Here is a 14073-nt window from a genome sequence, read left to right as displayed (position 1 = left end):
AGTAGCGAAGCAGACCCTAATCCCTTGTTTTTTTATTGTGTCTTTTATCCACCTTTTGTTTGATGGTGTTGTTTTATAGGATATCCACCAATAAGATTAAAGCCGTGGGTTCATAGCGGTTGCAGACCGCTTCCAACTGAAGCAACAGAGGGTATAAGGGGGAGGCCTATGCTGCCCGAAAGCCGAAAGGCGCTATCTAAAAAAAAACTTCTGTCATTTACACCATATGTGATGCAGAATGTTTTAAGCTACACAATAGTATTAATAACTCAAGTGTTTTTTTTTTGAGATAGCGCCTTTTGGCTTAGGGGGGCAGAATGTATGGTATGGTGTCCTATGGCTGATATGATGTTGATGATGAAGACTTATATCGCAAAAACGTGAAAACAAGTTAAATAAGTATCTCTAACGCGATTTTCTTTAAAAACTAAGCTCTTAAAGAAAGAAAGAACTTATAAAATTTGGTATGAAAAATAGGGCAATTTTTTTAAACGATCGGAATCAATTGTGCTTCAACAAAAAAGGGAGGGTGCACTTTTTTTTTAAAACGCCCGCCTACAGGAAAATAGAGCAACTAGGTCAACTCAGATGAAATTCTTGTTAACTATCAAAGGGAATCCCCGGAAACCGTGCACCGGGAAATTCCATGAAAGCGTATCCGCTCCTGTATCGAGTACTTGGAAAATGCCGGGATTTTGTTACAACGTTTCAACTGCGTTAGCATTCACAGTGGGCACCAAAGGAAGGATGTGATTAGGAGAGTTTGATCCATGCGCGACCGGGCGACACGTTGAGTGTTAGCACTGTACATTGCGCGCTCGAACCGCTAGCCTTAAAGTGGTTACCTAGCAGCACACGCAATGAACAGGGAGGATTGAAGAAAATATAAAAGCAGGTAGTTAACATTTGTATTATATTGTAAAACTGTTTATTGTACATAAAACACATGAAAATAACAGAACACAGGATAATAAGATGTTAAAAGGCAAACTTATCCCTTAAAGGGATCTCTTCCAGTTACAATTTTGATTTGATCGATTGATTGATTTGTAAGATAAATTTTGACTGTTAATTATTTTCGACGACCGAATAGTATAGAGAAAGTGACTACAAATATTAAGATCCCGCTGTTCAGATTCAACAGCAGAGCAGATTAAGGGGCTGTTTCACCATCTATTGATTAGTGTTAACTGACGGTTAAATGTGATGCCATCTCCGTCTATTCGAACAAAACAAATAGAGACGGCATCACATTTAACCGTCGGTTAACACTAATCAATGGATGGTGAAACAGCCCCTTAACTACTTAATATAACTATGAATAATACTAATGTTTGAATCTTTGATGTTTAATCTGTATATAAAAAATAGGTATCTATGTTCATCCGTTTGCCTAGCCCTTTCTGGCCGAGAAACAGTTTTTCCGATTTTTTTTTCTAGAATTTCAATTAGTTGTGGTTCGTGGCACGCGCGCTCAGAATAGTTGCACGATTGTATCGAGCCGGCCGGAAAGAGCTAGTAAGTGGGCGTTTTAAAAAAAAAGTGTATGTACCGTTTCTGTTTTTTTAGTTTTGGAAAAAAAATTGTTTTTCCTACTCAGAATCAAGAGCACAATCGATTAAGGTCGTTTAAAAAAAGACCCAATTTTTTCATACAAAATTTTATGAGTCAGTTTTGTCACGCCCATACTGAGTGTATGAAAAAAACGTCGCAAAACTGTCATTTTTTTTGGGTAATTTTTTCAAACTATCGGAATCTATTGTGCTCTTGATTCTAAGTAGGAAAAACAATATTTTTGCAAAAAAATAAAAATAAATAAAGGGTCGGTACACTTTTTTTGAAAACGCCCAAATAGCAAAGCTTTCTTTAATTTGCGACTAGATCAATTGGTGTCAAAGTTAAGTAAATATATACACACAAATATAAGTGAAATTATACGGTTGCTAAACTAATTTTGATAAAACGTACCGTACTTATATATATTTTTTATGGTATAGGGGAAAACGAGCAGGCGGATCGCCTGATAGTAAGCGATTACCGTCGCCCGTGAAAACCTGCAACACCAGAAGAGTCACAAGTGCGTTGCCGGCCTTTAAGGTAGGAGTACGCTCTTTTCTTGAAAACTTGAAGGTCATATCGGTCCGCGAATACCGCAGGCGATAGTGCATTCCAGAGTTTTGCTGTGCGAGGCAGGAAATTTCTGGAAAAACGCACAGTAAAGGACCGCCAACCATCTAAATGGTGAGGATGGAAGTGTTTATTGACTGTTCGGAAACACTCGCGTTCACATGGTGGTAGTACATTATGCCATTATGTTATGGGACTGTCGTCAAGACAGCAAGTTGTAACTATCTAATAATTTGATACATTTGTGATTGCAACATTTAGATCACTCGATAAGCAAAGTTATAGACAAAAAAAAGCACTGTGACAAAGTTCTATGATGGCCCCGGAAGCAAATGGACTGTATCGATTAGGGTGAAGCTAAATCACGCACCAGTACCCTTAGTGTAAGTTACTTATCGGTTAAAAAATAGTCTCGATCGCGTTCGCGTTAAAATCTCAATTTGTATGGAAACACGAACATCGCAATTCCGCTAGAGGCGCTGTTCGTGTTTCCATACAAATTGTGATTTTAACGCGAACGCGATCGACACGTATTTTCTAACCGAAAACTTACACTAAGGGTAGGTACAGGGCGGTATCTTTGTGCTACTTATGTCATCTGCACATACTACACATCTGCGAAAGAGATCATGGCGAAATTGATTATTAAACTCGACTGTACATGTTGTGGAATTCTTACTCGTATGCTGTCAGCGTTGAAGTCTTTTGTGAGCGCCCAAGGACTTCTAAAGGTCACGCTTTGCAATTGTTATATTTAACAAACAGATTTGAATGTACACTCGAACCAACTGAATCGTCACCCACAAGTTCGTAGAAAAGGTCACAGTGACATCGCATTGCTTGACAAGGGAATTTATTATAACACTTAATGTGAGAACGTTCTATGGTGGGCCAGGAATCAAATGGTTCGACTATACTTATTATTATTGCTAATATATATTATTCCTTAGGGTTTCGTATCTAAAAAGCCGTAGTGGCCTAGTGGTTTGACCTAGAGCCTCTCAAGGAGAGAATCGTGGTTTCAAACTCGTCGCACCTCTGAGTTTTCCGATGTTCATGTGCGAAATTACATTAAAAATTTACCACGGGCTTTGCGGTTAGGAAAACATCGTTAGGAAACCTGCACCAACCTGCGAGGCATGGCAAGCCATTCACAGTGGTGTGTGAAGTTCCCTATCCAGTATTTTATCGAATAAGTTCGTATTTATTGTGGTCTCTCAAACAGCTCCAGTACCCATCGTACAGTATATTTTTAACCCCCGACGATAAAAGAGGGGTGTTATAAGTTTGACTGCTATGTGTGTCTGTATGTCTGTGTGTCTGTGTGTGTCTCTCTGTCTGTGGCACCGTAGCTTTTAAACGGGTGGACCGATTTGAACGCGGTTTTTTTTTAAATTGAAAGCAGGTTTTCTAGCGATGGTTCTTAGACGTGTTTTATCAAAATCGGTTCAGCCGTTTTTGAGATATTGAACTTTGAAGTGACAAAATCAAACTTTTATGGTTAGGTTATTTATTTACCCATTTGACGCTAAATTCCATATTAATGCATATGAAAATCATTTCAAACTCGAGAGTGAGAGGGACGGTGCGGTGCCAGCGAACTTCGGTTTTCGAATTTCGTAGTGTTTAAATTGTATTTTGTGCTTTTATTATGTTGAGTCAACGGGGGCAGGCTGAAAACCAGCGCTGGCAGCTTCTGAGCAAGCGCAGCATAAGCTGAGCCTGTTCCTTTTGCCACACAGTGCAAGGGACTGGCAAACGCATTCTTTATTAGTTTATTGTTTTTTGTATGCTGTGTGCCTATGTATTGTTCGTGTTGGCAAATAAATCAATCTTCTTCTTCTTCTATGTACTTACTGTGCGAAAAGTAAATAAATATAATAATTAATTGACACTTAGGGTGCCAATTTCCATTGAGCTCCGACTTTTCCCGATGGAAATACATTACTTACATTAGGTATGCACTATATTTATGTATAACTAAGCATAAGTACTAACTAACCTACTAAACGGAATAAGTAAACAAAGACAAAGGAAAACTTTAATCAGACGTATGCGCACACAATGAGCATAACAATAACAACGAACACACACAAACATGCGTAGGTATAAACAGCACCCGACACAATAGCTGTGTATAAAATGAACTCTATCGCCTTGCAATAATAATGAAAACGATAGCATTGTTATCTTGGATGTCAAGACCACATAAGAAAAGGAATAGAATTTAAACGCGTGAATATTAAATGAAGCAACTCGCCATTGAAATTGTAATTCTTTTCAATCAAAATCTCACTCAGCCTAATACCAGGTTTTTGAGCAAACTTGATCACTCGCTCACTGTGCTGTTAATATAGTTATAATGGCTTTTAGCCTTAAAAGCAGCTCGCGGTTTTAGCTAACCTAACTAACACTAGGTCTGACGACATCGCGAGACTCACGAGCAAAGCCACGACAAAAAAAGGAAAAAAAAAGCCAAGTGCGATTCGGACTCGCCCATGAAAGGTTCCGTAGCAGCAAGTAACATAATATAAGTTTCCTTTACTTTACGATTTATGACGTATTAAAAAAAACTACTAACTAGATCTTGTTCAAACCAATTTTCGGTGGAAGTTTGCATGTACATCATATATTTTTATCATTCTCTTATTTTAGAAGTTACAGGGGGGGCACACATTTTCCAAAAAAATGATATTAGACACCTCAATATCATTTATTGAAGACCTATCCATGATACCCCACACGTCATGGATTTGATGAAAAAAAAATTTTTTGAGTTTCAGTTCTAAGTATGGGGAACCCCCAAAATTTATTGTTTTTTCCATTTTTGTGTGAAAATCTTAATGCGGTTTACAGAATACATCTACTTACAAAGTTTCAACCGTATAGTTCTTATAGTTTCGGAAAAAAGTGGCTGTGACATACGGACGGACATACAAACACATGACGAATCCATAAGGGTTCCATTTGGCTACGGAACCCTAAAAAGAGACTCACTATACTAGCGCCAACAGACACCCTCAATGACATACTCGTACTTTTCATGATCTGTCAAAACGTGATTCCTCCATAGCTGAGCTTCATAAACGAAATATGTCATCATGCAGGTATTAGCCAACTGAAATAACTTATTGTTTAATTCAAACCAGTTAAAAATCAGCAATTACAGTTCATTGAAAATGAATTTCATTTTCCGTATTGAAATTAAATTATTTTCAATTAAAAATTGTGTCAAATTGTAACTGTGTCAAATTATTGGTCAATAGATTGAAAACTTATTATCTGAAAAAGCAAAGGACCAATTATATGATTTCATTAACAAAGTTTTACATTTGCATAAACGGTTTTGATTCAAACTCATTTAAAACAATTGAATACGCGTTCAGAATGCCCGCCATTACATTCCAGTGTTACCAGTTAACAAGGCATAAAACCCTTAGATTGATACGATTATCGAACCCTTCGATAATCGTATCAACTCATTATTGTCGTATTACTTCACGACCGCCGCTTCGCTTCCATGGTAGATTTCCCTATCTCGTGAGTAATACCAAAATACTGTGCGCCTCTATAAAGAACGCTATTCAGGTAATATTGTCAATCGTTTTACACGTGCGGCCTGGGGATCAGCTAAACCAGGGATGGGGAAATAGATTATTGAATAAATTTCATTCTAATCAAGTACTTAGTAAATAGGCCGCAATGGGCACTTTACGTCATTTTTTAAACTACCAGCGCTTTCGGAAAGACCATCATTGCCAAGAAGAATGCGCCGCAAGAAACTAGGCAAAAGTCATTTTATCAACATAAAATAATTACAAATAAAATACTTAAAAACTACAATATACAATTAAATAAAAAAAATACAAAAAAAATAATAATAATACCTACAGGGATGTATGGGGTCCCTTAGTTACAAAACAAAACACTAACTATTATCTACGTTCAGTGGAAGTGTAGACTGCTTCCACCGTCATAAATTAAAAAAATAATAATAATAATTTCATTCTGAAATTTACATTTCAGGTCAATAACCAATAATCTTTTGGATTCCGAAGGCAAGCTCACGTCTGCCGCCCCCAAAGTTAGCTGACACGAACTCATGTCATGCTCTGAAAGCAGAGCGGTACTTGAAGTAGTTACTTTAAGTAACTCGTAAAATACACTCGAGATGATGGTCAGACATCCTGTTCCTTAATTTTGCGAAGATTCATTGAAGAAAATACTTGCTCACAGATATATGAAATATTTAAATATTGTTTATCTCGGGCCGGTTTAACTTAGATGACGGGTTTTGATCGCGGCCGGATTAAATCTTGTCGCGGGCCGGACTTGGCCCGCGGGCCGCTATTTCCCCATCCCTGAGCTAAACAAAAGCGAGCTTATAGTGCCCTGCGTGTCCAATTCAACAATGGATAGAATGCCATTACGGTTGCCGCATGCTTGTAGTTCGTCGGGAATGTTTGCCGAGGCTCGAATGGACGATTTCCTTGCTTTTATGTGGAAACGGGCAGCCTCTTAATCTATCCTGTGCGCGGGAGTAATAATGGCATTCTGAAGGAAATAGGCAAGAGTTTGGGCAACGCCTTCATTCGTTCATTGGTGTCGTATCATGTGCCCAGGTATACTGCCAAATGAATTATGTAACAATTATCCATACTAATATTATAAATGCGAAAGTGTGTTTGTGTGTATGTTTGTCCGTCTTTCACGTCGAAGCGGAGCGACGGATTGACGTGATTTTTGGCGTAGAGATAGTTGATGGGCCAGAGAGTTCTTAAGAAAAATTAAAAATACAAAGTGGCGAAAAGTTTTGTTGGGTTTTTCTGCTTCGATATCTTTCAGCATTTATTTCAACACTATTTATAGACACGAATAAAACCAACCATATTAATAATTTATAAATATGAAGTATTTTTTTTTCAAATTCTTAGCTAAAGGCTAGTGGTAAATTCCTCAGTGCCTTAAGACGAAAGTCTTTACACAAAAAATGTGTGTTGCCAGTGATGACATATGGATCCGAGACGTGGTGCTTACTAGAGGCCTTATAAATAGGCTCAGAGTTCAGCTCTATGCGAGCTATGGAGAGAGCTATGCTTGGGGTTTCTCTACGGGACCGAATCAGTATCAAAATACTTCTTTTGCCTTTTTTAATGCTATTTTTAAAACACGCCGCGCGAGCATTTTTACGCATAGCGTTAAAACCAAAAGTCAATAAGATGTTTATTGTGCAGGTCTATATATTTTTTCAAGCACTTTAAATTAAGTAAAAGAACGAAAATCAAGCCCAAGATATGTCAAATCGAAGATTTATCACTTCTGTGGAATAAACCCTCTTAATGACTAGAACAGAATGACCAAAAAACGAAGATAAAATAAGGCAATAAAACCCCGTAGTTTAATGTAAATTTGCTACGCTTGCAACATTATCCGTGCATTGTTAATATTGTTACATTATATTTAAAACATACACGTAATTTATCTTTTTTCCATATTTTCAAAATGGATATACATAGGTACAATACTGCATCTAATAACAAGAAATAATACATCAGTTTTAACATAACAATAATAATGTTACACGACAACAAAACCGAAAATTAGGTTAGCTTTGGACTCATTTCGTTACCACTAGCGCCATCTATCAGCGAGCGCTAGTATTACGTGGAGAGCGACCGAGCTACCAAGCAGCGGTAACTTTTATAACCTATTGGTTAGTTCTAGTACGAAGTGCTACGACGCGTAGCTCGTAGCACTATCAGCGTAGCACTTAGTGGCGATATGCATACTCATATAATGTAAAGATTCAGATAGTCTTTGGTAAATATGATAAAGACGAAACTAATGCGTCATATATTGATAAAGCTGTCAATCATTAATTAATCCTCGCAAGATCTACAGCATATTGTGATAATATGAATGTTAATCAAACGTACATATTGTCCTAAATATATTAGTAGGTAATATAATATAATAACTACTACGTAAACTTAGCCTTTATTTCTTATTAGTTTAACTGGTTACTTCTTTCTTTTGTAGTGTATGCAACTAAAAGTAATAATACAATACTTAGGGGCTGTTTCACCATCCATTGATTAGCGATAACCGACGGTTAAATGTGATGCCGTCTCCGTCTATTCGAACAAAACAAATAGAGACAGCATCACACCTAACCGCCAGTTAACACTAATCAATGGATGGTGAAACAGCCCCTTAGACTAGGTCAATAGGGAACGGATGAAAATTTAAGAAACGCTTGAAACTTTTTTTATCAATAGGAATAACCTTTCTAATTAACAGAAAAAAATATCAGATTTTTAAGTAGCATCAATTAATTTAAAAAAATGAGAGTTTTCTTTACCGCCAAATTACGACAGTCCGGTCGGTTACGGGTTGTTCCATAGTCCAGAATAAAAAAACATTAAAAAAGAATTTATGTGTCTTTGACTCGATCGTTTTGACAGGTGACACTCTTTACCAGCTCGGATAATACCGACCCCGTTTTTCATGTACACACCCATAGAAGCTCATGTCAGTTTCTATGGGCGTGTACATGAAAAACAGGCCTCATCTTCGCCTTCCATCAAGCGGGATTGAGGCCAAAACGTAAGCCTATGTTATATTTAAAAAAAAAACTTGCCGGATAGTAACTATAAATTATAAACAAGAACTCACTTACCTTGGCTCGCGACGACTCGCCGATTTTGATGCAGAATGCTAATTATTATTTTAACAATAATATCAATAACATTAGAAGAAAATATTAAACTAAATATTACAAGCATGCAACTCAATATAAAATTGTAAAAAAAAAAAAACAGGAGAATTGAATTAAATTCCAGCTAGGTATATATGGAATAAAATTTTTAGTTGCGAAAGTACTTATCTGACATAGATAAATAATTAGTCAATGGAGCAAGCACATAGTGACGTCTAAGGTCCACACGAAATCCATAAAAAACTATAAGGGGAATAATCTAAAATATCTAAATTGATTACTGACATTTACAGACATACATAAAAAAAAATATGAATTTCGTATTTCTTTTTGGTGGTTGAGCTATATAGAGCTTCCTTCATACCAAAATTCAAGTGTCTAAGTAAACTGGAATTATCCTATGGGCTTATGAGTTATGGGTTTTTAACCCCCGACGCAAAAAGAAGGGTGTTATAAGTTTGACCGTGTGTGTGTGTGTCTGCCTGTCTTTCTGTGTGTCTGTATGTGACACCGTAGCTCTTAAACGGATTGAGCGATTTGAATGCGGTTTTTTTAATTTTTTATTTTGAAATATTGAACTTTGAAGTGACAAAGTCGGGAGTTTTCTAACTTTTTATTGGTTAGGTTATGAATGTTTTGATTGCTTTGACTTAAAATGTTGTTTTTTTTTTCAACGTATTAATTTCTGCTTGACACCTTCACGCATTCCTGAGAAAAATGGCTGTCAAGACGGACAACAAAATTAGCCTCTAAGCCAAAGTTTACATTTTTGTTGTAAGTACCAACTGTGTTACAGAATTGAAAATACAAACTGAAATATAGATGCCACAGAAAACCCAGAAAAATAAGACCAGCACTGGGAATCGAACCCAGGTCCTCGGCATTCCGTGCCCGTGCTATACCGCTACACCACTGCTGGACAACGGTACAGACACGAATTTCCCCTATGCACCACATATCTCAGCTTGTTTGTTTCTTATTTAGCCACTTAAGCAGTGACGCTAGCACATCTATACCGTAGCCTCATCGAGAATCTTTCGGCCACTCCATTGGAACTAACCCTCACCCGGACAAGAGATATCAGAGAGATATGTGTTACAGAACCCTAAAAAAAACAGTGTGTATCTACAGGAAATATAGGGGACAGAGGCGCTAAGTTGCGGAAGTAAATAAAAAGGTTAGGTTAGTAATTATATTCCCCTTATCTTTAGTTCTGTGACTCTAAAATTAACTGTTTACGCTTTTCTTATAATGCCATTGGATTCAGGACAAAACAATACAATACAGTACAGTCGAGGAAACTGAATTATGTACCAGGGTTTCCACCCTTTGTGCTACTTATGTCATTTGCCAAAGAAATCATAGCGAAATTGATTACGAAAAGGTCCACGAGATTCAATGTCCTGGACTGCACGTAATATGGGCTTTTCATGAAAACTTGACGCCGTATTGTCTAAAGCGCGGGCGCATGTGATTGCATTCGCTATTTGTTATCTACCTTTGACAGAAAGAGGTGGTGAAATCGATTGTGATCCCACGTGCGTTTAACGCATTCACTACCACCGACGCACATATGCGTTTTCGGAACTTCGCTCAGTGCCGCTGTCATGATTATTCATACATTTTGAACGCACATGTGCGTCGGTGGCACCTGTGGAAGTCAGTTAACAATAATTAATTAATTAATTAATGATACAGTTATATCTGAGACAAATGAGCTCAAATTTCTAGGCATTTATATAGATAAGAATTTTCTTGGAACCAAATTGAAAAGAAATGTAGAGTGGTAAACAGTTTGTATACCCAATTAGAAGGCTTGCAGCAGTCGTCAATAAAGACACGGCGCTACTAGCGTACCACGGTTATGTAATGTCAGTACTCAGATATGGACTTCTGCTGTGGGAAATTCCTATGACATTAATAGACTGTTTATCAGTCAAAAAAAATGTATAAGGGCCATCTGCAATAAGCCCCCTTAACATCGTGTAGACAACTATTTTGATGACATGAAACTATTAACCCTACCATCGCTGTATATACTAGAGATGTGCAAATTCGTAAATTAAACCTAGCCTATTACGCAACTCAAAAATATGTCAATTCAATACTAGTATCCCAAGAGACTAGTACTACCTAAAACTGTTTCGAAATTACGCTCAAGGAATTGTTACAATATGGCAGTAAGGATCTTTAACAATATTCACGAGATATTTGCTGACTAAATATAACCAATTTGTTAGCGCACTTTTTTAAATGGTTACTAAAAAAAAGATTCTATTGTATAAAGGATTTCCTATCCAAAAGAAATTGATCGAATTAAAAAAAATATATCCATCCTAATGCATTAAGAGTGACATGTCTAAATAATAATAATATAATGATAATGATAATGATAATAATAATCAATAATGCATTAATGATAATAATAATAGCTTAATTTCAGATGATTATCCATAAAATGTTAGTGTATGACCTTAAAATGTAGTAATAAATAAATGTGTCTGCTAATAATTCTTATCTCCATAAATTATTAATTTTATAAGTTGCTTGGCCTACTTGTTCTTAGTTGTTAATTATTGCATGAAATTAAATTGCAACTTTATTATTCACATGCTGGGTGATGCGGCGAGAGTGCTGAACATTCTACTCATTTTTATGTGTACCAACCGAACATCTCTGTAACCGCTGTTCAAGGAATAAATATTATTTCTATTCTATTTCTATTTCTATAAGACTTCTGATTATCATAGGTGAAAAAACGAGACTATTTACTGATGCATAACTATCGCCGTTGCTTATACTTCGTTTTTTTTTAGCATTAGAAAAAGGGTAAACAATCTTGACGGGGCAATCATTGGACGGTGGTGATCATTTCCCATCAGATGACCCGCTTGCTCGTTTGCTTTCCTCTAACATAACCTAACCAACAAAAAGTTAGAAAACCCCCGAATTTGTCACTTCAAAGGTCAATATAACACAAATAACGGTCAAATTTATATAGTTTTTTTAATGAAACTGAAAGAAAATACATTTATTTAACGCCATAAAAACAAACATAGAACAAATAAAAGACATACATGACGCTAAATAGGCTAATAATACCCCTCTTTTTGCGTCAAGTTCGGGGTGGGGAGCCGTGGCGTCACGCTGTGCTGCAGGCTACTACGAAACTCGAAACTCGAAGTTCGTGTCGTGCGGTCCCTCTGACACTTATACTGTTTAATACGAGAGCGAGAGGGACGGTACGATACGAACTTCGAGTTTAGAGTTTCGTAGTAGCCCTGCTGTGTCGCACGACGTGATTTCACGCGGAACTTTAATAATATCCATAACTTTTTGTTTAACTGACAAATAAATTACGTGTCCAATGTTATCTTATCTGTTAATCAAACTGAAGGACAAAATTAAATTATTTTAAAAACCTAACCTATTCTCCTAAGGTGTTTACTATTTCCTAGATCATTTATGACTATTTTAAAAAAGTTGTCCATTTTCAGTTGTCGACTTACAAAAAAAAAATCCTAACGCTATTTCAACACAAAAAATAAGTAATATTGTGTTTAAATACAGGGTGGAACCAAACGATGATCCCTTACTTAAACAGGTGTTAGTGTTGCTTAAACTGAACAACTTTCTCCAAGGAACATAGGTCGAAAAACGAAAAAAAATCAGAACACATTCAAAGTGTACCTATTGGTTAGCTGACCGACTTACTATGGAAAGGCGAAAAAAAAATCATTTTCACTTCTCATGCTCTAAAAGTAGGTCAATATAGCCTTACGAGGCGAGAGTAAAGTGAGTACTGGAGTACCTAGGAGTAAAAGTAATTAATTTTTGCATTTACTTGTGTGACTTAGATAAACTCAAAACAGCCAGTACTTGCTTAGTTTTGGCATAAAATAAGATTGTGTGTGGACCATTTCCATGACAAAAATGTTACATTCTTAGTCTACGTAGTCTTAGTTCTATGCTTTTTCGCATAGAAGGTGGCGCCATTCTATTTATTCCAGTTTGTGTATGGACATTTCGCCGATGCGATTTTGTTATATCTGTGTCTGGTTGGGAAAAAATGCTACCGCGAAAACTTTGAAATTGTTGTAGAGCGTAAATCATAAACGATTAAAATATTGATTATTCTCACAATGTCCTCAAGTGATAGTGAAAATTATGATGTCGAACAAAGAGGAAAAGACATTATATTGTTAATCTTTTGCCGCCGAAATCTAGAAAGATTTATTACCCATGAAAGTGTTATGGACTGGAGGAATAAGAAATGCATTAATTCTTTCACAGAAAGCGTTTTCTCGCAGTCGAAGTGAAAAACAGAGTTTTCACCTCGAGACTAAAAACCCTCGGATAAATCGGCACTCAGCGATCATCATCACGACATCAGCTAACCATCTCGGGTATATATTGGCTTATTTTAGTCCCTCGATAAAAAATATACTATTTTCGACCTATGTTTTGAGAAAGTTGTTCAGTTTAAACAACACTATCACATGTTTAAGTAAAGGATCATCGTTTGGGTCCATCCTGTATACAAAACCTTGTGGTTAAAGGTGATAAAAGTCACATAATCTTTGTTGTTGGATCCAATAGAAAGTTTGATGTACCTAAGTAGTTACAAAATCACGATTTTTTCCTCACAAGATTTCGTGAAGTTTTCCTGAGGTCAAGACATTTAGGATTTTTTATGCAGTTTATGTTTTATGATCTCGTCCTTAGTGTTGATAATTTCTTGACAAAACTGATTGCTTGTCAATTTCATGACGGGACAACTTTTTGAGAGATACTCTTATTTGTGTGTAAGTCTGTCTGTCCTACCTTGAAGTGCTGGTGAGCCGCCTGCTCCTCCGCGTCGTATTTGTGCTTGATGTTCTCGATCCGCATCTGCTTCAAAATGCCGGCCACTTCGATTCTGCAACAAAACGAATGAACTGCTAACCGCCGCTAAACATTTTAAAAAGATAATTTTAAATCCCCAGTTAGTTTGCTGGAAATAAAAAAATAAGTGATCACCTTCAAGTCTTTATAAAATAATTATTTGTTTGTAGTACAGTCACCTGCGTCACCTGCCACAGCGGTGCGTGCAAAAATATCTGACACATCCCACCATGCAGCCATTTATGCTGCAAATTTCCGCAATTTTTCGAAACTCGCAAGGGAATCAAAACCTACAGGGTACTTCCCGCGACCTCAGAATCTTGAAATTTGGTATAAAGGTAGCT

At 36.7% G+C, this 14073-nt stretch overlaps 1 protein-coding gene across 1 annotated transcript in view; it reads right to left on the bottom strand.

Annotated features, from left to right (window-relative positions):
- Positions 1-13758, bottom strand: part of LOC141429497 (breast cancer metastasis-suppressor 1-like protein) — a 153694-nt gene extending 139936 nt beyond the window's left edge. Inside the window, exon 1 of the mRNA XM_074089813.1 lies at positions 13670-13758. Coding sequence (XP_073945914.1) covers positions 13670-13735 — 66 coding nt within the window. The 5' untranslated portion in view covers positions 13736-13758. The remainder of the gene's footprint in view (positions 1-13669) is intronic.
- Between the last annotated feature and the right edge of the window lie 315 nt (positions 13759-14073).

The sequence above is a fragment of the Choristoneura fumiferana genome, chromosome 7 (genome assembly GCF_025370935.1).
Source record: "Choristoneura fumiferana chromosome 7, NRCan_CFum_1, whole genome shotgun sequence".
In the NCBI taxonomy this organism is placed as follows: Eukaryota; Metazoa; Arthropoda; class Insecta; order Lepidoptera; family Tortricidae; genus Choristoneura; species Choristoneura fumiferana.
The sequence above is the reverse complement of the archived record's forward strand: the minus strand, read 5'-3'. Positions and strand labels throughout refer to the sequence as shown.